A 26183-nucleotide genomic window follows, 5' to 3' on the forward strand; every position below is an offset into this window, starting at 1 on the left:
AACAAGATTATAATTACAAATGCAGTCGGGGTGTAATTTACCGCTGGGAGCCGGCCCCTCCGGAGTTGACGCTGTCGGCCTCGTTTGTCGCCGCAGAGGCCAGAGACAGATTGGAGCCTGACTGGGCGTTGATCAGGTTGTCTGCTGCAAAGAAGAGAAATTCAATGTTTAATGCAACTCAATTTGGGGTTTGGAAGGAAAATATATATACATATATATATATATGTCTTTAGATGTAACAAAAGTAAAGCAAAGAACTGGAAAAGATGTGAATGTGTGTGAAAGCTTTTATAAAAAAAATATGTTTTTTGACATGTCGTAATCTTATGAGACAAATATTCTATGAAAAGGTCAATTTCCTTCACCTCCTCCCTGAACTACTATTGTTGTATAAAAAAATGCAATGCTCCCTGTCAAAATCAACCAATCAGAGCCAAGAGGAGAGCCTTAGCGCTGTCAATCAACATCATGTACTTGCTGCTAAATGAGCTAATGGAGGAGAAACAACTCATCTTTACAGGAAAACCAATTATACACCATGTTTGGTGTAATAAGACTAGTACATGCTAACTAGCCTTAGCATTCACTGCAGGCTTTGCTAGCTGCAGCATAGCTAAATGGGGTAATGAAAAGGGAATGAGCAGCGCTACAGGAGATTATGATTTACAGCGCTGAGACCCACCTCTTGGCTCTGATTGGTTGGTTTTAGTTATCACTGGGAGAAGGCAGAGGAGCAAAATTTTTTCACAGATTATCTGTCTCATAACACACATTTTCAACATAGTGAGTTTCACCAAATATATCTAATAAAAGTTACACAATGCAGGTTAAATTGAAGGGAAGTTCTGATTTAATAGTCTCACGTGTGGAAGAGCACTTGGAGAAATGATCAGTGGCAGATTCCTCTCTGATAACTGCCTTGTGTTTGTGTTTCTGCTTGGGCTTGGGCGTTTTGGGCTTCACCAGGCCTTGCTCCTCAAACATCTCCTGCTGCTTCCGCCGCAGATACTCCTGCTTTATCAGCTCCCGCCGCGTCTTCTCCTCCTCTTTACGCAAGCGGTCCTCCTCTGCCTTTCGCCTTGTTCAAACCAAATACAAATTTTAGCATTTTGTGGGACGGTAAGATCCCTTGGCCATTACTGATTGGTCTACCTGGCTTCGTCTCGTTTCAGTTCGGATTCAGCTTCTAGTTGCTGTTTGCGAATACGAGCCTCCTCGGCTTTCTTCTGTTGTTTCAGCAGGAATGCTGCCCTCTTCTTCGCAAGTTCATCTTCAGCTTTCTGCTCATCCTAGGATATGGTAAAATGTTAAACATCATTTAACTACAAAACAAATAGACCAAATTTTACTGTAGAGATAAAATTAATACTTTATGACTATTTGGAGTGGTAATGCACCATTTCTCTTTTCAAGTACTCAACTAATTTTCCAATCCACCCTTAACAGAAAATACAATCCTTTACAAAGTGGTTTAAGATTAAAGCAGGGTGTGTCCATATTCAAAGGCTGCATTAGGAGACCGATTACGTCACAGCCATGTGACCAAAGTTCCTCCAAATTCATCCTTCGTTTCTGAATTTGAAGGATGGGCCTGGTATATCCTTCGCAGCTCATACTTTCCCAAGATTCATTGCAGGTCAAATAGGAGACTGTTGTTCTTTTAACAAAGCAAGAGAGAAGTACAGTTCTAAATGTACTAACCTTTCGTCGCTCTAGAGTATAAATCGCATTAGTCCAAAAATACGACATGAAGAGGGAAAAAAACAACATGTACTACCAGCCAAACGATGAAAAAAACTGAATTACAGTCCAGAAAAACAGAGCAGGTGTATTCAAATCTGCCATTAGGCATCTGGACTTTGAAAAATGTTTGTACAAAATTTTTGTAATAAGCTCCACTAATAATATAATTAAAGTGGATGAGTAGACAAGTAAAATATCACTTAGGCTTGGGACTGGGCAATAAATCCATAACAATATACAGTACAGACCAAAAGCTTGGACACACTTTCTCATTGAATGCAATGAGAAAGTGTGTCCAAACTTTTGGTCTGTACTGTATATTGTGGTAGACAAGCGACCAATGTCAATAGATAATCTATGTCAGGGGTGTCAAACTCCAGTCCTCAAGGGCCGCTGTCCTGCAACTTTTAGATGTGCCTCTGCTGCACCACACCTGAATAGAATAATTAGGTCATTAAGGCTCTGAGAACTGATCTGCACAAGGAGGAGGCAATTAAACCATTTCATTCCAGTGTTTTGTACCTGTGGCACATCTAAAAACTGCAGGACAGCGGCCCTTGAGGCCTGGAGTTTGAGACCTGTGGTCTATGTTTTAGAATAGAATATTCACTGAACGCTTCAGCTAAGCAAAGTCTCGATGAGTTTCAGCTAAGCAAAGTTGATGGCATCAACAAACTCACTCGGTCTTTGGTTGCCTAGCAACTCATTCGCTTTTTGGTTACCGAGCAACAACCTGCTAAGTAACTGGCACAGCAGCAGTTTAAGGTTTCACCACTGTGAATCATCACTGGTTAAAAATGATAAACAAGATCAAAAGATCACGTCACCTGTTTGGCAGTATTTCAGATATTTAAAAACAAAAACAATAATCTAATCGATAATTATCGATAGACAATTCTTGATATCAACTGATATGAAACTTTATATCATGATAGATGTTTCAGCCATTTTGTCCAGCCTTACTTCAAGTCATAAATATATAATCAGAAAAAAAAACAACAAACGTGACATGAGAGAAGGATTACCTTGAAGAAGAAGCCCATGACTGACTTCTGCTCTCCGTCGCCCTCCTCTGTCGCTCCGTCCTCGGCACCCTCCTCTTCCGCTGGGGCCTTCAGCTCGGACAGATCCACCTCGATCAGGTGGGTTTTGCTTCGCTGCGCCTCTTCTGACAGGACTCCCTCCTTCTCTGAGGAACTGACGTCGCCCTCTACCTGCGTGCTGGACCCAGACTCGCCAAACTGTTCCGATGCAGGCACGCATGCTAGGTCGACACGGGTTGGCAGGCGCATGTTGGCCTCGTCGTGAAGGCGGAAGGTGGCGCTTCTGACATGCCCAGATCCTGGTCGGTCCATCATCTCCGCAGCAGTGGGGTTTCGATCGCCTCTGGGGGACCTGCCCCCAGATAACTGCCGTGGGTTTGCTAACATTTCTGACCCGCCCTGGGACGGGGTGAGAGCCCTGGAGGCCGGTCGGCTCTGCTCCTTCGCTAGCTTCAGCTCGGATGGCTTGGACCTGGAGCTCCGGCCTGAGCTCAGCTTGGGCGGCTTCCTGGTGGGAGCGCTGCCCGTCCCAGAAAGGTGCTCCATAAAGTGAAAGCCTCCTGCCTTCGAGTCACCGTTTTTGTCTCCTGTGTGCGGAGGAGGTGGCGCTGCGCTGGGTGGGGATTGCACATTCTGTTTCATCAGCATCTCCTGCTGCAGCGACAGCTGCATCATCTGCTGCTGGATGCTGCCGATGGCTTCATTCAGCAGCTCGATGGAGCGGCTGCACTCGTTCAGGTCCAGTTCCTCGTCGAGATAAAAGCTCCCACCGTTCCCCTTCTTGTCCGCTTCTAAAGCACCCGTCCCCTCTACCTCTTTCTCACCCCGTAGCGTGTCGACACACATATCGTCTTTGCTTAAGGGTCCTTTCTCCCCGTTGAGATCATCTTTAGAGATGTCGGCTTTGAGTGAGCTGGGCAGCGTGTCACTCCGTCCACCTCCTTTCTTAACAATGTGCAGAAATGCTGCTTTCCCCAACTTCTGTCTCTGCCTCGCCGCCAGCACCTCCATCTTCTTCTTCTGGTGCTCGATAGCACGCCGCTTCTCCTCCAGCTGCATCCGGAGCTGAACGATTTCAGAGGCCAGCACGTTGGTGCCGCCGTCACCTGGACGACTGCACCCCCCCAAGGGGGAGGAGGGGCTCTGATCTCTCTTCAGTCTCCAAGACGACGACAGGGGTCCGCTGCTCTCCGACCCGTCCGGGGTCGTCCTCTGGGAGCTGGAGGCGCTGGAGCGCAGGTCATGGTTGCTGCCGAAGCGCTGCTGCTGCGCTTTTCGCTCGGCAAAGGAGGTCATGCGCACGCTGCCACTGGCCATGCTGCTAGCTTGGGAGTGTGTGCTGAGGCAGGGGCTGGAGCGGCCGCTGCCGCCATTAAAGTCTTTGTCTTCGTGCTCTTTGACATTCATGTCCTCCTGGAGCTTGGCTGACTCCTCTTCGTCTGCTTCACTGTAACCTTTCCTTGAGTCTTTAGTGGTCAGAGCTTCGTCCAGATCTTCCTCTTCCTCATCCAGGTCCTCCAGCTCCGCCTCCGGACATTGCACGCACTTTGGCTCGTCAGAGTCCGAGTGAAGGTAGAAACCGTCGGCTGACTCTCTGGACGAATAGTTAACACTGCTGGTTATGACCGGTCTGAACTCCGTCTGCTGTCGCTTGTCCGCCAAGCGTTCCTCTTCGCCTGGAGCGGGAAACGTCTGGTTGAGATCAGAGGGAGCTTTTCTGCGAACGGCTGCTGAAGACCCATCTCCACAGCGTAAGGAACCCCTACCTGCCGAGCGGGGCCCCTCCCCGCTCTCCTCCTCTTTGTTCAGACATACAGATTTTTCTTTAGCCGTTTTCAGAACGGCAGGCATCAGTGGTTCAAGGTAAAAGCCGTCAGCGGCAGGCGTGGAGTCGGAGGAAAGTTTGGGTATGACTGTGGCAGACGCCGCAGGCCCATCGGATTGTTTTGGGATGACAGTAGCGTTGGCGAGAGTTTCATCCCCGTCCTCCATGTTGACGTGACTCAGTAGGTTGTGGCCGTTGACTCTTCGCATGGCAGCGAGGGACAACTGGTGGACGGCAGTCTGATGTTTAGGAGTGACGTTGGTGACGTTCGACGCCAGGCTGTCCTTGCTAATGGAGCGAGCCAGACTCACGCTGTCGCCAGAGGCAATGTCAGCGTCGCTGTCAGTGGCTGAATGCAGCATGAAGGGGCTCAGTGTGGACAGGGGTCTAAAAAAAAAAGAAAAAGGAAATGTGTTTTTATGATTTAATTTCCCTTTGGATCAATTAAGTATTTTTGAATTTGAATGACGTACAGTTTATAATTTTTCCACTTTTGTGGTCAGATTAGGACAGAAAGAAAGTTGGCAGGAGGTGAAATTTGCACCATTTTTAAATTGTGTTTGACATTCAATCATTTCAAGGCCCCTGGGTTGAACTTTGGATACCAATAATTCAGGAGTTTGGTACGAATGACAGGCTTCCACACAACAGATCATGGTTGCAAATTTTACTTAGGGGTATCATAGCAATAAGTTTCCTTCCACTTTAAAGCCAAGCGCTAATTTGTGGTGATCAAATAAAATCCCAATAAAAAAGACGTTTGTGGTTGTAGTAACAAAATGTGTTCAAGTTCAAAGGCTGGGAATAATTACAGCCAATGTAAATACAACTTCGATTGAATAAAAGTGTGTCGTGTTTTTTTTTTCCATGTACCTTTGCCTTTTGTCGAGCCACGCTGCAGCAGAGCCTCTGAGTTGTTGTCCGTCCATCTGACTGAGAGAGTTCGAACGGTTTCTCAAGCCTATGGAGGGAAAAAATGAAAATGAAGTAGGACAAGAAAATGAACCAGAACCTTCATTCCCAAGAGATGTGAAGACTTATATTTACCTCCGCCGTCATCCCCTTGCTGCTTTTGTTGCCTCTGTCTAAGAGGAAGCAGTGGATGAGAGGGACTGAAGGGTGGACCGCCCTTACTAAGAGCAAGCAAAACAAACGCAGTGAGAAGTCTCTAAGAAACCCTTAGTGTAAAATACAGACAAAAAAACAATAAAAACAGTACATTTCAATATAATCCAATGCTTCTAGGGCTGAAACGGTAATAGTGATTGAAATTATTAGCAATTTAGGAACTGATTAATTGTTAACTGGAGTATACATACATAAAAAAGGTAATTTGATGAAAAGCATCATATTCAGAGTCGTAATTAAACCAAAACTGTACAAATAAGATATACATTTTGCCAGAACTTCTCAAATGACTTAGTTTAGCTTCACATAGTACAAATTCTGTAACAAAAATTTGCTCTACACTGTACTGATGTAAAATCAAGCAGAAAGGGCCGAGCTTTTCACATGTCAGAAATGTTTTAGTTGCAGATGCATCCTTTGCTAAAAAGGATCAAGCATACGGTGAAGGAATGCAATTTTATTGCATTTTATTCAATAAAATGTTTATTTTGTTGTTCAAAAAATTAACTGTATTTGTTTTATATACAGAATAATATAAGAATAAAATGAAAAATCTGCAGAATGTGTTCTGTTTAAAAAGAAATCTGATTAATCGTCAGAATAATCGTTAGTTGCAGCCCTAAATGCCTCACATTATATTTCAAGACAACACAGACAACACACAGCTGGAATGAGTTTAGACAACCATGACAAAGAATCCCATGAGAAAGAACACCAGACACCACTACATATATACCCATGTTTGAATTTACTGCAGCTGCTAAAAAAGGAGGTGAAGGGAATGTAGAGAAGACTTACAGAGGGTCAGAGCCTTCGGGGTGCAGGAAGTACCTGTTACAGACTTCGGGGTTGCTCTGGTTATCTGCCACGCCAGGACTAGTCAGAAAGCTGCGCTTGGTGGCGTTGGAGATGGGCACTGATGGGCGGGCACTCTTGGGATGAGCTATGGCTCGAGCTAAATGAAAAATAAAGGAAGAAATTACAGCAGTCTGCAACCTGCAGGGCCGCAAGTGGTTCTTTGGATCTTCCAGAATGGCTCTTAATAACTTTGGAAAAAAGTAAAGAACCAAGTAACAATGCGCTACGGGTTTTGTTTGTTGTGATGCTTACCATCTTTAAACTCTTGAAGGTCCCTGGGTTGGACGAACTCTGGCTTGACCGTCTCAAACCACCAGAACAGCTCAGCAATGAACACCATAACATTGTGCTGCAGACGGAATTAGAAGCACATCACAAATGCTTGAATGGAGAGAAGTGGTGACATTTAAAAGCAGCAGTACAAGTTGAGTACTTTGATTTCCATGAAAGAAACTAAAATATGTCAGATGTGGTTACCTTGAGAACAAGCGGTGAATAGAGCATGTCCTCCATTGTCAGATAGCAGCTTTTATTCAGATATTCACTGGCAAATTCTCTCAGCAGCTGGATGTTGTACAGGCTATCAGCGATGGAAGGGACTTCCTTCAGGCAAATATCTGATCAGACAGGCAGAGAACGGGTCACATCGGGATGCAGCTCTGTGACCGGATGACTATAAATGTCACGCTGAGAGGAGAGGAACTGTGAGCCGTGTGCGAAAAACAAAAATAGTTTAACACACATTCGTGCTACATTCACAGGGTTTGCACATTCTCCCACTGGAAAAATAAATCACTTTTCAAGCATTTTCAAGGTAAGTTTTTACATTTTTCCGGCACCACACCTTGAAGATAAAACCAAAATAAAAAAAGTTTTAATTCACATGTCATAACAATATGACATTATTGTTATCAATAAACTAAAATCTAACAAAATTTGTTTTGAAAATCTTACACACCTGATTGGTCTGAGAACAAAAATTTTACTAAATAAATCTCAATAATTAACATATAAAATATGCATATATGTGTTTATTTCAAAGAGATTAATAACTCATTAATCCATTAGGAATAATATTCATCACATTGAATAAATTGATTTGTGTTAAGGTAAATGACTTTTCTGCTCAAATCAAATGCCAAAGCATAATATAAATAATCACTTTACTTTCTGTAAGTAGTCTTTTCTCCTAAGTTAATTACATCACAGCCTGTCGCAAAAAGCAATAAATTAATTAAAACAAGCTCAATCATTTCCATTTGCATGATTTATCATTTCTCTTTTTCCTTTCTCTTTATGCCAAAAATTGGATGGGAATAGTTTTGACATTGGTCTCAACTAGCCCAATTTTGTTTAGAGACCTAATAATTCGTTTTGTTTGTTGTTTTATTTATTTTGAATATTTAAAATGTTTTTCAGTTCCAGTGTTAAATGTTCATTAGAATTTAAAGTTTATTGATCTTTGAGAATGTTACTTCTTTATTATGCCATTACTTTTGAAAATGGTTTCAAAACAACAATGCAATTGTGTATCGCAATAACTTCTTGGACAATTTATTGTCCAACAAAATTTAGCGAGACAGGCATAATTACAACTTTATTACAAAACAGTTCTGATACAATTTCAAAAACTTTCATGGCATTTATACAGAGGTTAAACACTTTCCAAACCTTGTAAACACCTCGTTGAAATTCAAGGATTTCAAGCTCCCATAAGTGTTTAATCAGAGGAAGTTTATTGTCGTTTTCAGAAACAAATTCCGTGAAGGCAACTTATAAATAGTAAGATGTTGCTCGAGATTTTGAGAGTGTAAAAGTGTGTGAACAAACTACATCTCACCCTCCAGCTTCATGATATCAGGGCAGTAGTAGTGGACCACGGTGAGCAGCGCAGCTCCATCACAAACATCCCTCATGAGGTCTTCCAGCAGCGGGAAGAAGGGCAGCTGGCGACCTGATGCGTGCTCTCGACGATACCGGACCTAACCAGCAGGGGGAGACCATTGGGGTTTCATGAGGATAAGAATGTCATCATGAAACATCCCTAAAGCAACAACACAGTTCCCCAGCTATAAATCAATTTTCCAATTAATACTGAAATGCGTTCTTCAAAGCACATTAACCTTGGAAGGTTCTCCTTCAGTTAATGCTCAAACTAATGAAGGCAGCAGGTCAAGGTTCCCCCCAGGACTTTGAAAGAGTGGGGGATTTACTTTATTACCCTTCAGCTGATCAGTTTATTGGTGTATTTCGAAAACATTACACTGCTGATTAGGCCTGTCGCAATAAGCAGTAGTCAATTAATTGCATGATGAATTAAAACGAGCTCAATTATTTCCATTTGCATGAATTATTGGGGTTTTTTTCCTACCAAAAGCTGGATGACAAAAGTGTTCAGTCTGGTACTTTGGTCTCAATTAGTCTGAAGGTATTTTTTCTTTTTTTTACAGAGATTTCAAAATAATTTTTTTTGTTTGTTTTGTTTACTTATTTTGGATATTTAAAATGTCTTCCAGTTCCAGCGTTAAATGTTAATTTGAATTGAAAGTCTATTGATCTTTGAGACTGTGTTCTTGCATTGCATTACTTGAAAATGACACAGAAACAACAATATTATCGTTTATAATATTCTGGGACAATTTGTCGTCCAGCAAAATTTGTTATCGTGACAGGCCTGCTGCTCACTGAAAACATCAAATTGTACAATAAATCAGTTCCAGTGGGGAGAACCCTGAAGACGGTTTACTGAGGAGATGGAGGTGAAGGTGTTGGAGTTGTAGCATGAACAGCAGAGTAGAGGAATCAACCTCTCTCTGGTGTTTAGAAGCAGATGGCCAGAGATGAAACCCAGTTAAACTACGCTGCATGAACCAGCTGACTGGAATGAAAACTGGGCTAATCAGTGGCCCACTTAGAGGAAGCAAGGATATTCAGCACTGAAAGTCAATCAAATTGTTGTGAGTCGGTTCAGTTCTCAATTTGTGGGATTTAAAAAAATTTAAAAACCAAGCTTAGATCATAAAACTTAATAGATTTAGGGTTTGTACACTTTTTCCACAGTAAAATTCAAGCTTTTTCAAGGACTTTCTAGTATTAGCAAATAGAAATAATGTTTGTAATTCCAACTGACTCTAAGCAAAAAACGTTTGGTCAAATTCAACCTCTGACAGTGAGAAAAGATTTTTTTTTGTCTTTTTTTATTATTATTATCTTTAAATATCTGGTTTCAACTATTAATCACGCTTTACAAATTTAGGATTTTAATCAAAAGTTACATCGCCCTTTCTTGCAAAACTGTGCAGAAAGAATATCAAGGACTTTATGCAGAAATCAAGCACTTTCCAAACCTTGAAAACACCTAATTGAAATTCAAGCAGCACCCATAAAAACCCTGTAGATTACACTGAAATTAAAAATGTAAATACCTCAGCAAAATTAATCAATAGTGATATTTTCAATAAATATTGTGGTGGCACTCTGAATTACACCTCATTTCTCATCTGCCGTTACAAAGAACCTCATCATGTCAGGAAAAACCATCTGAGTCAGGTTTAATCAATCAGGCTGAATATCTTTTGATTGTTGTAAACAAATACTGTCGTTTCACAATAGCACTGCAGACATGGTTACCGTGACAACATATTTACACACTAAACACAGCAACTTGTAAACAAACTGGATAATGAATACATTCCTGATTTCAAAGGCAGAGTTTTTCTCTGTACTGATAAGTCAAAGCTATGACACATTTATTCATATTAATTCATGTTAACAACAGTCACACCACAGTTGCCAACTTAATGACAGTCACTTTATTTAGTAACTTTTAAAACAAACAAACAAAAAGTTAAAATCGATATTGGCTAAAATCTGAATAAAACTTTTTAAAGAAAAATGAAATAAGTACACTATATCAAACCCTTAAATGCAAATAATAACCACTTTAAAGACAATACTATGAGAACACAAATACCACAAAGACTAAAGAAAAAAAGGTTTATTCTAAACACATCTCACATTCGGTACAACATAACCAAACAAGAAAAGTCTCTACCTAAACACACAAACACACACACACGATTAAAGCATTAACCAACGTCTAAGTCTGGGTCTTTTTGAGGCTTCATGAAACTAAAGGAAGTACTTAAGGTCATAAGAGAGGCTAACAACCAAACTAAAGGCTCTGAATGCAGTGCTGTAAAAATGCTTTGCAACATGATTCACACTGAGCAGATTTTGAAAGATTAGACAAAGCCAAACCAATAAAATACAAAATGCAGTTTAATGATGATTTAACTTATTAATGGAGGGGAAGATAATCCAAACCAACTAAAACACACATATGAAACTGTAGCGCAAAAATAGAATAAAAGTGAAAGTGGTGAAGGATCTGAGGAGGCCTTCCTCTACAAAAACTATTGATAGTTTTGGTAGATCATGAACTGAAAATGACAAAATAAACAAAAAGCACTGAAGGCCTTGTTTGCTTAAATTAAAGTCAGTGTTTGTGATGTAATAACTAAAAACTGAATCCACTAGAAGACCAAAAATAACAAAAAGGTCTGTTTCACATTTGAGAAAATCCCAACCAGATGGTGCCCATAAGACTTTGGGAAAAAGTGAAAGTGAAACTCTTTGTAAGGTGTGAATCCCATTACATCTGGTGTAAAACTAACTTCATTTCTGAAAAAGAACAATCAATCAAAGCTGGTTTGGGTAGATTCTTCCCTTTCCCCCCCATTTTAAAACCGCATTTTGTATTTCTTCTGTCCTAAAACGATTAATTGGATTAATTGTGATTAATGGATTATTTAAATAATCACCAACTAATTTAATAATCGGCAGATTACTAAATGGAAAATAGACTCCAAAAAGACCAATTTCTGGAAGAACGATGTATTCACAGCAGTAATTAAGACAAAACTGTACAAAAAAATATAAATTTCCATTTAAGATAAAAAAAAATCCTTTGTAAATATGTTCTACCAAGAACTCTTTAAGTGGCACATAGTTTTAGCTTCTCCCAGTTCAAATTCTGCAAAAAACTAAATCTCCCATTACGCACCTTTTGCTATCTAATTATTAGTAGGTAATGCAAAAGTTAATCAATGAATCTATAAACAATCAAAGACATAAAATGAATGTTATATTATTGCATTTTAGGCAGAAATATGTTTATTTTCCAATTTTAAAATGGAAATGAACTATTTGTTCATTTGCATCTTTTCTACAGAATATGCTAAATTGATTTATCCGATTAATCGATTAATCGTTCAAATGATTGATACAATAATCAATATTTCTGTCTCGTCTTAAAATTGGTTTTAAGATCAGAGAAACTTAGACAAGGAAAACGTACATAACAGAATAAATCTGAGGGAGAAAACATTTTTTACAGCACTACAGATAATTCTTCTCCTGACTAGAACAGCGCACTGTACCACTTCGTAGAGATCCGGCTGCTCCAGCATGCTGTGGGCCAGCTCGGGCATGGCATCAGGCTGACATACACAAAGCAGAGCCACTGTCAGAGGAAGCCGTGGGCACATTTTACTTAGTGTGAGAAAGCAGGAGAGAACGAGAGAGAGAAAGACTGGTGGGAGAATGACAAAGCAGATCAGTGAGAGGTGGTAGCCAAGGATGGGTCTGCAAAGCGAAGGAGACGTGTGGGCATGGGTTTTGCTCTTTACGCTCACTGTACAAGCAAATAACCACATCCACATGGCCTGACAATGCGTAGCAAAGGAAGCATGTTTAGAGCGCTTAAAAGGCTGGAATGCCATACACCTGTTTGGCATGTTAGCCACAATGGAAAAGAAATCTCCTTTCTCCCCCATTGGTGAGGCATTGGTGACAAACAGCACCACTGAATGAGCTTGCATGGTGGAGTGTGTGCGCACATCAACACAAAACTATGCGTGCAAAAGGGGGAGATTAAAAGGGTGTATGGGCGAGGGCTGGCATCCAACTTACAGGGACTAGCTTCCAATACCATTTGGAGGGAGACTATCCAGTTTGCAGGGACAAGAGGAGGAGGAGGGAGATATGAGGAACAGGAGCAGAGGGAATAAAAAGTCAGAGGTTACAAGCAAAAGGATCAGATCTGCTTCCAGAGTAGAGAAAAAGGAGCTGCAAAAACAGCAATACAAAGAGACATTTCCAAAGCCAACAAAGGAAGTTCCTGCTTTCTTGAATCAACCCTCAATTTTTCCCAGCTTGATCCGTAAATGAGAAGAATTTCATCTTAAAGTTAATAAAATTCTGTACAGTCACACTGAATGGTATTACCTTTTGGTGGCTGGGCGACTCCAGAGGGTGATGCTTCACTTTGTGTTCCCTTTCTGTCATCTCCCTCATTTTCATGTTCACCTGCAACAGAAACCAAAACTTGTTAATGTTTATACCCATAAAGAGAGCATATCATCAAATTTTAATTTCCCACCAGGCATTAAGTGACTTTAAATCTGTATTTATATTCAAACAGCTTTATGATTGCTCCAAAGCAATTTAAAAATACTTTATTGATCCCAAAGGGAAATTGTCATAAATTCAAAATTTTTCAGTTATTGTAAATATCAATACAAATCTATGCTGTAAAGACATCTAGGATGAAAACATTTCCTTTAGAGCATGCCTGCTCAAGTGCTTTCAAAGTTTTGTTTTTAGTGAAAATAAAAGTAGAAATAAAAAATAATAGTCTGACACATTCAGACATTCTTCCCATCAGCCTATCAAACATGAAGCAATACAAAGTTCGTTCACTTTTCCCACAGTAAAATTCAAGCACTTTTCAAACATTTTCAAGGCAAGTTTTCAAACTTTTCTAGCACCACGCTTTGGAGATAAAAACAATAGCAAACAGTTTCAAGTCACTATTTTATTTAGCATTTATTACTGTTAATATTTGTGATAGTATTCCATATTATACAGCAGAGACATGGTAAAATAAAATATAACAAAATTTTATGCCTTGAAACGTCTCTCTAACACACCCAAAACAGTTTTCAGGCATTCAGCAAATAGAAATACATTTTAATAATTCTGACCCAAAAAAATCAGACAGTGATGAAAAAAGTGTGCATGTCTTTTTTTTTAACCATCTTTAAATATCTGGTTTCAACTGTAAACATTTTCCAAATTTAGGCTTTTAAACAAGCCGTTACATTAGATTTACTACAAAACTGTGCGGTTATAAATCACGTATGAGAAAAAAAAATCAAGCACACCATTACTAAAATTCAAGCATTTTCCAATATTTCAAGTACCTGTACTAACCCTAGTAGTTTCCTCTGTCCATGCAGGAGTTTGTTTAAAGAAAAATAAAACCAGTCATTCTCTTGCTGGACTAAGTATTCTTCTAGAAAAGTCTTTGCAGGAAAGTTGTGCTCCACTGTTGAACATGACAAGATTTCAGGTTTTGTTTTTATAATCCTCAAATATTGTCAGGTTACCAAGATACAAACTACAGGCAGCAACACAGATTAGTCAAGGAAAAAAGGAATTTAAAAACATCCGCATTTGTGTTCTCAAGTATAAAAAACGTAAACTATTGGGAGTTTAGTTTGGATAAACTTAAAAATAAGAGGAAAAAAAATAAAACTCAGATGATCCTAAAAGACAACTAGATTGTTCAAACTTTTAATTACAGCTAACTAATCAAAGTTTGCGGATTTTAATCTCTGATTGTTGCATCTTTTTTAAACTTTAGGTCAGTATGTAAAACAAACTAAATGCTGAAAAAATAAACTGCAGAAGTTTATTTATGCAACAGAAGCTGAATGTTTCAGAGAGCTGACAGCTAGTAAAATAGGTCCTGTTGTGTTTCTAATATCTTAAAAGTTTGTCAGAACCTTGTTAATCCAGAAGACCATGGCGTCCTCAAGGTCAAAGGGCAGCTCCTTAGAGGCACTGAAGGTAGAAAAGCGCTTGACAGAAGCCACCACTTTCTCGATGCTGATCATCTCAACTGTGTAGGCCATCATGAGAGCATCGATCATTGAAATGTGTGCACTCTGTTAGAGAGAGAAACAAAATAATTCAATTATATTAAGATTTTTTTCCTCCAGGTCTCCAAAGACATTAACTTAGCCTAACACTGCAAGAAGAGATCAGAACAAAGGATCTGGCTGGTTTTATGTACAAGGAAACAATTCATCAGACAAGACAGGTACTTGCTAATCAAGAAAAGTGATGATGTAAAAAATAGATCATGCAAACATATATATAAAAAAGCTTTTTCATACTTGAATATAAAATGTAGAATTAACACTTCAATTTAAGTTTGCTTTTAAATTCTTAAAAGCTAATGTGATACGTTTCAATTCTCATTTGTTTTTCTGGTTTTTAAATGGAACAATGACCAACACATTTCGTGAGTATTGATGATTTTAACGATGACACTTGACAAAATGTATCATCTTATTGGTTTTCACAGCTGTTGGCAATATAAGTGTTTATGCTTTCAAGATGTAAACCACTTTGAACTGCCATGTAGCTAAAATGTTCTATGCAAATAAGCTTCATTGATTTTTTTGCACTTCTAACACTTTTTGTTTTCTCCATTCTTCATATTTGAGACCAAAAGTGATGTTTGAATCTTATTGCACTTAATAAAAGGAACTGACCACTAGCATTTTCTACTTCATACATTTCTTTTACTAGCCAAAGTAGCTAATCTAGAACGGACCATTTTTTATTTGATTACTAGTCAGAATAATCAATAGATTAATCAATTACTAAAATTACTGTTACAACAGCCTTAATTAGAGTCACACAATGTCAGGAACACGTCATTCGCACACAATTCCTGACATTTTTCTGATTTTTCCTTCAACAGAAACCACTCTGAGATTTAGCATCTCAGCAACTAAAAATATGAATTAAGTGTAGGTATCCAGGGCAGTTAAAACTATTGCTTTATCACACAAAAATATTAAAGGTTTGCAGAATATACAAGCAGAAACCTCAAAATATGAATACCCACAAAAAAACACTACTGCCATTTAGTGAATGTGATATTACGCACGCAAACTAGATCCTTTTTCTTGTAATGTTTTGGACATTAACTTGTGACAAAATATATTAATTCATGACGGTTCATCATGCTAATTGCACAGTACTCCAGAAGGCCATGTCACTCCAACCCATTACAGAACAAATCCATAAAAACACACAGCATTGTTTCTGTCAGCGCGTAATGAAACTCGCTCCCGGCGTAATCCAATTGCTGATGGAAGAGCACAGAAACTAAGCTTATTATGAGAAAATAAGAGTTATTCAGAGCTTTTCCTACAGCACAACCTACATGGAGACTAACAGAAAATGTTCTTTCAAACAGGCAAAGTTAGGGACAGATAAAAATTTAAATGTATTGCAGAAGTTCATCTGTTTTCTTTTATGCATCCAGAGTGAAGTTTCCATGATTTGTGGAGCGAAGTCATCTGCTGGGTGTTGGTCTATTGTGTTTTGTTGAGTATAATGTGAGCGCAGCTGCCCCACAGGAAATTTTTAAGCACTTTATGCTTCCTTTTGCTGACAAACTTTATGGAGACGCTGATTTAATTTTCCAGCAAGACTTGGCACCCGCTCACATCACCAAAGGCATCGACTTTAATGACCAGAGCGTCACTGAGCTTCATTATCCAGAAAACGAGTCGGACCAAAAGCCTATGGGATATATATGGAGTATATATTATATCATATTATTAAAAGGAAGACAAGAGACATCAAAGCCAACAATTCAGACCAGGGCTGAAGCAATCTGATTAATCGTGATTAATCGATTATTGAAATAATCGTCAACCAATTCAGTCATTGATTCCTGGATTGTACAGACTCAAAAAGAAAAAAGGCAAATTGCAGAACAAACAACTTATTCAGAGTAGTAATTAAGCCAAAATTGTAGAAAAATAAATTAGCATTAAAAGATGTTTGTTTTCTTATTTTAAAAGTTAAATTATTTGGTTCTTTGCATCATTTAATGTATTTCTAATTTTGAATAAAAAGGCTTAAATAAAAAACAATCTACAGAATGTAAAAAAATTTTAATCCGATAAATTGTCAAAATAACTGATGACTAAATTCAGACCATATGAGAACTGCTACTAAAGCAACTTAGGTTTCATAAACCCCTCAACTAACACAGCGTTAATGCAGTAATTCATGCCAAACGGGCGAGCAACGAGAATATTCTGTACATACGTTTTGATGTTCTTTTTAGTTTCTGTAATAAAATATTTTTATTTTATTATTGTCCAGATTAGACTGGTGAAAATGAATAAAAACCTGAAGAACATCATTTTAAAAGACAAGAATCTGTCCTCCTTTTGATTTAGGTTTTTGCTGTAGATGTTTTAATAGATCACATTTGTTGTAGTTTAAGAAATTGGAAAATTCTAAATGTTGGGTGATATCTTAGATTCCCAACAAAGGTTGATGGTAATCAAAATTCGTCCTTTGTAACTCACCCAATTGGAGTTGTAAAAATAAAATTTTTTAAAGTGTATATTTTAAAACTATATATGGATGTACAGGAAACAAACATTTAATAAATTCAATGTAGTTCGGTATAAAAACATCCAAATGTAACACCTGTATGTCAACAAGAACAACAAAATAAGAGCACAAAAAGGGGAGTAGAACTGACTACGTTCCCAGTCTTTTGTTTTCCACCGTGCTGCCTTCATTGGTGCAGGAAGCAGTCCTACTGGGAGCATGTTGCCCCGAGCACTGCGTCCATCTTGACAGACTTTGTGCACACATTCGCCTAAACCAAGCTGACCCAGGAGGGCGGCTCCCTTCAAGGCTTTAGAGGCTCCGGCTTTTGCCCCTAAACAACGTAGACGAGGCGCAGAGGAGCCGTCTGCAGGTGCAGCGGTGCCTTCATTCACACAAACACACGCTTTGAAATAGTAGGGAAACCGGTTGCCATGGAAACCTCCTGTCAAGTCAGCAAACCGGGAGGAGGGTTACAGCAGTCCATCAGAGATAAGCTCATAATTTTTCCATCTCCTAGCTAGGCTTTGTGTCTGGCTGCTAACACACAGGCTTGTGCGGATTATTGAGTTTGAAAGCCAGAATGTCGCGGTTACACGAGGTCAGTGAACGCTGCACTCACTGTGACGAGGTGCACTGAAAAGCAGCAGCCAAAAGTGGTGATGTTATGGAACATTTTGGCTCTCAGGGAGGTTTTTTTTATTATTATTTTAAAGTTGAGAGAGGAAAAGAAATAAGATAAAGACTGAGGCACTTTTCAAAGGTCTCAGTAGCCAACAAGTTTTACAGATGTTGCGGTGACCTCAGAGTTTCATCAGGTTCTGTTGTTCGTTCACAGCTCTAGTTTGTAAAACCCGACTTGCTTAGGAAACTGAATAGCACAATAAGTTACTGTTTTGTGTGAATTTCAGAAAATGGAGTAAAACTACAAAACAGTTTGGATGAGGAACTGCAATTCAAGAATGACACAAATTTCGCCGGTCCATCACAGGGGCTGGTGCAAACTTTTTATTTTTAATTGGGGTAAATCTATAGTAATATTTTACATTGTAATTTTCTTATAGTAGAAAATGTTAAGAACAACACAAAGTTAACTATGTAGAGGCTTTTACTGAAAAATCAACTTTGCTGCACATAAATCAGCTTTTATCTCAATTAACTTGGCTAAATATAGCAAGTGTTTTGAAAGAAAGTGACTCAGATCTTTTTCTTATAAGCAGAATAAATTTGTTCAATCTAACAGGCCCAAAAGAATTTGAAAACTAAATAAAATTTCCTATACAAGGGAAAATGTGCAAAAAATTTTTTAAAGTTTTGGATCTTTTCTACAAAATCAGATAACTAATTGCTTGATTTTTATTTTAATCTATTACAATTGAATTTTTTTTACATTTTTTTATTACTATCATTTTGGCCCACATGACAAAAAGTTTGAACACCCCTTCTCTAAAGAGCATTAGAAAGTAAATTAGGAATATTTCTGGCTTTAGCTAATGTAATATATTGTTTATGCAACAAAACAAAAAAATAACTGAGGGAAAATTAACGGCCTTGTTTCACAATAAACTGACAATTGTAAACAAGAACTGATAGCATAGCTAGGATTGTTTGAATATGTCCCTTTTGTTTATCTTTTTTAATCTAAAACATGAAACAGAACCAAAATGCAGTAGAAGTCTGCAGGTGTTGAAATAGCTGTTTTAGTCAAGGAATAATATTTTTGGTACAGATTGCATGTTGTTGGTAATAAAAAAAAAACAAAATATGTGCTACATTGATGTCATAAGACAGTAAAACCAGTAGAAATAATGCTGGTTTCCTTAATCAGATGCTTGATCAATCTTAGCCAGGCTTTAGTTAATAACTCTTTTGTGAAGAACTTTGTGTGGGCATGAAATCTATTGATCACGATTGCTCATAACACCAACAAACTGCACTTTGCATGAAAGAGTTGTGGACACAGTTTGCTGCTTGACTTGTTGGAACAAGCTTCAGATGATTTGGCTGTAATCTTATCTTTTCTATTCAAAGGATCTGGGATTTGACTGCCATGCCAGCTGCACAAAGACTCCCATTCAACGTTAGAGCCGTGATTAGGATTTTGCTTTGCGTGTTGCATCTCATCAGTTAACATTTCAACACCCGTAAGTTACATACATTACATAAAGTCAGTTCTTGTTTTGCAGAGTTAGTTAGGTTAGAAATTAAAAGAAACAACGTGGGATTAAAATTAGGACTGGGCAACATGGCTTAGAAATAAAATCTGATCTAAATCTGACTTTAATTAGTCTCTTTCTTTTCTTTATAAGAAATTGCAAATAACTTTACCCCATCAGGAAATGGACCTGAATTAATTTGGACAGCTTTTGTCCAAGTAAACAGAAGATATAAAACAAGATGGCAGGTCCTGGGCAAAAATCCAACTTTTCCAAAAATTTTACCCTCATAAACAGGAAATTAATAACCATTTAAATCAATCAACATTTATTGTTCTACATTTGTAGCACAAACAGCCGTTCGGCTTATGAAGCAGCTAATTTTCACATAGTGTCAGTTTGGTTTGGCCAGTTCTTTCTTCAATGAATGAGATTCTGATTTAAAAACCACCTTCAATTTGTTAAAAAAGCAAGAACAGAATAAATCCATAGGTTGGAGCAAATACTTCCACCACAGCATGTTAAGCTAAATTTTTGAGACACTTTCTTACCATTTTGATAGGAATGCAGGCCAGGTCCCCGTCTGTGACGGGCGTGTCGTCGCTCTCCATGACATAAATGCCCTTTCTGGACAGAGCCTGGATGACAGACAGGTGGGACTGAAGCGACGCGGCCTGCTCGGTCTTCAGGATAAGAGCGCACACACGGCAGTAAAGCTCGCAGGACAGAAGCAGACGGATGACGGGGGGTTTGATGTGCTCCTGGTCGTACTGGTCTGTGTAGAACGGGTCCCGCAGATCCTCTGGAATATGGTCTGCAATGGAAAGAATTTGGGCTTAGGTGACATAGGTGGCTCTTAATGAAGCTCTAAAAGAGGAATGTGAAGTCCTCCATTTTAAAACTCAACTACTCACATAGTTTCATATAATTAAGATAACAGTTTGTAAGGAACGGAGTTTGTACACTTTCCTCACAATAAAATTCATGATAAGTTTTCAAACTTTTCCAGCATAATGGAGATAAAAACAGAAAAAAAAATGAAGGAAAAAAAAAAGACAGTTTCAAATTCACTTAATTCACTATTAGATCATTTATGAGTTATTTTTAGTGATAATATTCTGCATCTACAGGACAGACAAGAAGTTTTGTAATGTCTCTCTCATACACAGTATATACACCTGACTGGTACAAGAACAAAACACTTTTAGCAAATAGAAATATTTTTTGTAATTCTAACTACCCTAAAATAAGAAAAGTTTAAACTAATTTAACTTCAGGCTGAGAAGTTAAATTAGTTTTTTGAGATGTGTCTGTCTTTCTTAGGCGTAAAAACAAAAAAAATATCTGTTTACAACTGTAACTAACGTTTTGGGTTTTTTTTTAATTTAGGCTCTTACCCAAACGTTGGATTACAAAACTGTGCAGTTTGAATATCAAGCCCTTTTCAAACTTTGAAAACACCTGCAAGCATTTTCAAAGATTTCAAGCACCTGCGTGAACCCTGAAGGAAGCAGGAAAATGTGTATTACTGGTGCCAGGCAACACAAAAGCATCTCTATCTCCAAATCATGATACCTGTAATATTTGTTCTAGGTTTGTTTATTGCGAGTAAACGGAGATCTTTGTAATTATAAGTGAGCGTGTTGCTTTAAGAGTAGATTGGGCCGCAGATCCTGCTAATCCAAGGCTGTTCAGGTGACAGCACACTTTGCCAATGCTTACTTAAAGTTGGAGCCACAAGGAGGAAAACTGTGACTAGTTCTGTTACTCCGAATATGAGGTCATTCCCAAAACCAGACGCCACTGCCTTACAAGGGCACAGAGCAAAGCAGCAGCACCAACCAGATTTATACTGGAAGGTAAGCCACATGTTTAAAAAAAAAAAAAAAAATCCTTCCAACATCCAGCATAAAATGGTGTGGCAGCAGAAATAACCCTGTTTCTGCTAAACCTGTTTAGATTTCTGCCAGAGATGTGATAACACAGCGAAAGCTGCATGTGTGTTTTGAAGGGTTCCTGGTTTTCACACTGTGAAGGCGGCGAGAAACCTTCTCATCAGCAACCTGCAGGTCAAATACTGGAGAGCAAGCAGGAAGGTTAAAAACATGCAGCAAAAGTAAAGAGAAAAAAGGGGGAAAAAATAATTATATAATTAAATCCTAAGAACTATCAGATGGTAACTTCGAGGTAAATACATCAATATTAGATTGTGAACAATTAGAGTGTTGATGGTCTGTGGCAAAAATAAGAATTTTTTGTTTCGTTACTGCAGAAAAGAAAAAAAAATCATAGAATTCAATGAATAAAATGAAATCCACAGAAAAGTGCAGCAATTAAGTTTATTGTTTGTGTACACACAGCTTTTAGCATTTGTGGACGTGACCTAAAGAGTTTGGGTTTTCAAAAACAGATGCACCAATTAGGCTTTTTCTGGATGATACAGACTTAATTTTGATCGATTTATAAATTTGATTGGAAAAGATGTGCTGTGAGTTTCTTTCAACGGGCAATACTTGTGAATCCAACAGAAAACAATGAAGGAACTGCAAGATTCTCCACATTTATCCATTAAAGGAAACGACACCAAACTGGAAGAAGCATCAACTGCATGATATTGATGCATGCATCTATAGATTAAAAAAATTAATTAAAATAAATAAATAAAAAAGAAACCCCAAAAAAGCTGAGTTCTGGAAGAAAGAAAAATCTGATTTTTTGTATTTATCCCATAATCAACACAGATAAATTCTAATCTACTACATCTCTGGTAATCCAAGTGTTTTTTAAAATTTTATATAAAACAAATGTTCACTCTAACACAGCAGCAAAACAAACCAGTGATTTTTACAGCTCACTTCTTACACCAACATCCGTCTGGAAACTACCAATCCGCTGCGCGATGCACTGCTTATAACACTCAATTACAACGTTCACACAGCACACTACACGTAAAACGGTAAATATAGCATGAGAATTACTCTCTGTACATTTTGTCCACATAATGAACAGAACACCTAAATGCAAATAAAAGAAAACTAGTCCTCGACTGCTCCAAATTTTAACTTGCTCAAGCCCTATGCAAAGAATCTCAGCAGAAAAATAGGAGTTTACTGAAAAACACAGCCATATGTGTTCAATTAGATAATAGTCATAATGATTTCTTGCATCAAAACACTATATCATAAAAAAGATTTTACTAACAAATGCCTAAAAAGGTATTTTAACGTGAAAGGTTTCAGGGTTTTAAAGCTCTTCTGACATGTTTTCCTTTCCGTCCTTCTTCTCACTGTATTGTCTTAGTAGACGCAACTTAAAAAGCTCTTAAAGGCTTTTGGTTTAATGAAGCAATTCTATAATGCACAGAAGATTTGTTGTGAGAACAAATGGTATTAAAGACCCCGCCTTTCTGCAACCCAGAGCAGGCTACAAAAACGCACCAACTGGGGCGGGGTGAAGCATCATGATGGAGCCTGGCAACAACAGCCAGGATGTTGTAGATCACACACAGCCAACCATGACCGGTGCCACACCATAATCTGCACCAGCAGAGGCAGACGGAGGGCTAACGACCTGCCTGCGAGCGCGACTGGTCCTCACTGTCAGCCAGAGTCAGCTTCCAAGGCCGGGATCAGCTGCGGCACAGCCAGAGGATTCACATCTGCCGGAAACGGCACAAGCCAAACAAATTTGGCTTGCAGCCAAATTTGGCTGCAAGCCTTGCAGCCAAACCATGCAGCATTTGCATCGTAGCAGACCCCATATGAGCCGCAGGGGAACTAGAAAACTGGACTAATTTATTAAGTTCCCATGGGAGGAAGGTAATTGCAGGTACACCTGAGAGTTGTTTTCCCTCTGGGCCTCCGAAGCACAACAGACTACGCTGTAGCGTATCATTTTTGTCTGCAGGAAGACGCTGCTATTATCCATCTATATCATTACCAAAAGCTCATGATGGCTGACAACAACAGAACCAAGTAAAGCCTTAATGAACAATGAAGGGAAAACAAAAAAAGTTTTCTATCCAAACCCTGTTTACCTCAAAAACTCAAATTCTACTGCCATTATTTTAAGTGAATGCTTCAGTGGCATTTGGAAATCTGTATAATGATCATAACAAACCACAGAGTATGAAGGAGAGCTTAATGACATACAATCTGACCAGAGATGGTGCTGATGTAACAGACATGCAAAGCTTGAATTCAGGAACTGATGCATCAGGCAGCAAACAAAGCTGCACTACTCTGTAGGGCTGAAACAATTAATCGGATTAATTGCAATTAAACGTAAATAATCCTCAACTAATTTAGGAATCAATTAATTGTTAACTGAAGAATACAGACTAAAAAAAGGCAATTTAATGAAAGAAAGCAACATACTCAGTAACTAAACCAAAACTGTACAAGTGGCAAATATTTTGCTTCCCTCAGTTCAGTTTCTTAAAAACGAAAATAAATCTCATATTGAGCATGTTTGGCTATCCAATCATTAATCAGTTAATCAAAAAAAAAAAAAAAAACAGATTAGCTCTACATTGATGTTAAGTCAAGCAGAAAAGGCTGAGCTTTTCACATGTTAGAAGTATTTTTTCTTTTTTTTGGCTGCAGATGCATCACCTGCTGCAAATGATAAAAGCGTACACTAAAGGAATGCTACATTATTGCATATTAGCCAACAAAACGTTTATATTCTTATTAAAAAAATATTCTGGTTTTTTGCATCTTAATCCATTTCTAACACTGTATTAAAAAAGCTTAAGTAGTTAAATGAAAAATCTGCAGAATGTGACAAATTTCTTTTGGCACATTTGTTTAATCATCAGAATAAATCGATTACTAACATAATTGTTCGTTTGTAGCCAGACTACTATGACAACATATATGTGCAACAATACATTCACCGTAAATAGTCAAAAATGTCAAAAAAAGAAATTTAGATCTTCAACTGCCATAAAGTTGGAGTTCTCCATGAGTCCTGGAAGGCCAGAAATTCTGTCATTTCTTGTGTTGATGCAAGAAAGTTAATATTTACGGTAAGATGACATTTGTTTTGCAGTGACAACAGGAGAAGCAGAAAGAAATGTTCCTTGGACATCTAACAAACCGGCACTGTAAGGAGAGACTTAAAAGCACTGAATGATACTTCTGTTCTTCGTTAATTTTTCACACTAGTGAATAGCTAATGACAACTGTAATTCACACCCTAACATTGTGTCATATTCAGGTAGTCAACAAAACATTTGCTCCAGTTTCCACGACACCAGAACTCCCATTTCTCTCATCACCATAACAGTCTAAAATTATATTAGTGAGTTGTGCAGTGCTTGTGTAAGCCTCAATTTTTTTGTACATAATGACTCATGAGGATAAAGCTACGCAGTTTTCTAAAAATTCTGAATAGTCTCATTAAAATGCCAAAATAAACTGTTTTAACCTACATGTTCTACTACTTGTTTCACATTTTTATATTTTAGTCAAAGACAGGTTACGAAATCCACATCAATCAAAATATAAAGTGTCTGTCAAAGAGAAGAGGAAGGGAGTAAAGGCCCAGACCCAAACAGCACCAATATGAGCCATCAATACAACAATAAAACTAATGAGGCGGGGCAGAGAGACAAACATAAATAACAAAGAAAAAATGCAACCTGAGCAAAAAACCAGGTTTGAAAGGAAAAGAAAAGCATTCAGGCTGACATCGATAATTAACAATGGGCAACACTATGGACTGGATATCCTGTATAAATCTGTCACAATAAGCAATGATTAATGGCATCATAAATTAAAATGATCTCAAAAATTTCCATTCTGACTATTAAAATTTTTTTGAATAGTTATTTTGTTTACAGAAACATCATAATTCGTTTAATTTATGGTCTCGGTTGTTTTTGTTTTTTACTTCCATATTATTTGTCGTTTTTAGTTGTGGTGGTTTATTTTGGACATTTAAAATATCTTCCAGTTCCAGAGTTAAGCGTTCTCTATAAAGTTTGTTGATATTTGAGGGACAAATTTATCTATATATTAATTAAAAATGGTCTAAAAATGACAACATTACTGTTTATCTAAATAATTACTGGGAAAATATACCAATCCAGCAAATTTGTTATTTCAAAAGGCCTATTCTTGTGAGATTAAAGCTTTTCCTGAACTACTTTTAAATTAAATCTGACACTTTCTGAATGCCAGGTGCCCTGCTCAATCAAATTATGACTTATTGTCTATTAGCTTTAAATTTCTCCTTCCCTTAAAACTGGTAATATTCTTGGATTTCCACTGAAGTGTGTTTGAGGTGGAACTAACATAATCTAACATAAAGGTCCTCTTACTAACGCAGGCAGCCTCAACAGGGAGTGTGAGTGACGGGACATGCAGATGAGTATTTTCCATCCACTGAGCACAGTGTAACAAATATAGATTAAGCATCAGTGACTGTCCCTCCGTCTGATTTAAGTTCAATCTCATTGGCCATTGGCAAAGATCTGGTGAGTCAGTGAGCGAGGTTTCAGCTGCCATTGGGGAGTTAGTGTTAGAAATACATGTGTGTTTTAGCTTTCTTTCTGGCTTTTACTTTAATTGTGTTTTTCTGCTGAAGCACCAAACAAACTGCTGACTGAATGTGTTGAGAATGTTAAGTTTCAACATCAAAATACTTGGTGTTAAGATGAGAAAAATAAATTGCAAAAAGGTTTGTCACAATAACAAATTTAGCTGGATCATAAAATATCCTAAACGTTATTGAGATAAATGATAATACTTATTGTTGTTTGGGGACCATTTTTGCAAGACAATTGATCGATCAAATTTTATTTGTGTAGCACATTTCAGCCACAAGGAAGTTCAAAGCATTGTTTCAGCTGTTTTACAATTTTCCAGAAGTTTGTTCCAGATTTGTGGTGCATAGAAACTGAATGCAAGTAATATAATGCACGTACACATT

At 38.1% G+C, this 26183-nt stretch overlaps 1 protein-coding gene across 5 annotated transcripts in view; it reads right to left on the bottom strand.

The window, feature by feature from the left end:
- The window catches only part of camsap1b (calmodulin regulated spectrin-associated protein 1b), a 36837-nt gene that overhangs the window by 7663 nt on the left and 2991 nt on the right, over window positions 1-26183 (bottom strand). For 2 of the 5 annotated variants that reach the window (XM_028033261.1, XM_028033257.1), the window contains exons 3-16: window positions 19799-20061; window positions 14448-14609; window positions 12886-12966; window positions 12571-12603; window positions 8438-8579; window positions 7075-7214; window positions 6850-6946; window positions 6538-6694; window positions 5659-5744; window positions 5485-5572; window positions 2769-4998; window positions 1153-1289; window positions 864-1078; window positions 42-144 (exon numbers count right to left, since the gene is read on the bottom strand). In XM_028033261.1, the coding sequence (XP_027889062.1) occupies window positions 42-144; window positions 864-1078; window positions 1153-1289; window positions 2769-4998; window positions 5485-5572; window positions 5659-5744; window positions 6538-6694; window positions 6850-6946; window positions 7075-7214; window positions 8438-8579; window positions 12571-12603; window positions 12886-12966; window positions 14448-14609; window positions 19799-20061 (3934 nt within the window). The remainder of the gene's footprint in view (window positions 1-41; window positions 145-863; window positions 1079-1152; window positions 1290-2768; window positions 4999-5484; window positions 5573-5658; window positions 5745-6537; window positions 6695-6849; window positions 6947-7074; window positions 7215-8437; window positions 8580-12570; window positions 12604-12885; window positions 12967-14447; window positions 14610-19798; window positions 20062-26183) is intronic. The other 3 variants (XM_028033258.1, XM_028033260.1, XM_028033259.1) reach the window with 3 other exon arrangements.

This window comes from Xiphophorus couchianus, chromosome 12 (assembly GCF_001444195.1).
Source record: "Xiphophorus couchianus chromosome 12, X_couchianus-1.0, whole genome shotgun sequence".
NCBI classification, from domain to species: Eukaryota; Metazoa; Chordata; class Actinopteri; order Cyprinodontiformes; family Poeciliidae; genus Xiphophorus; species Xiphophorus couchianus.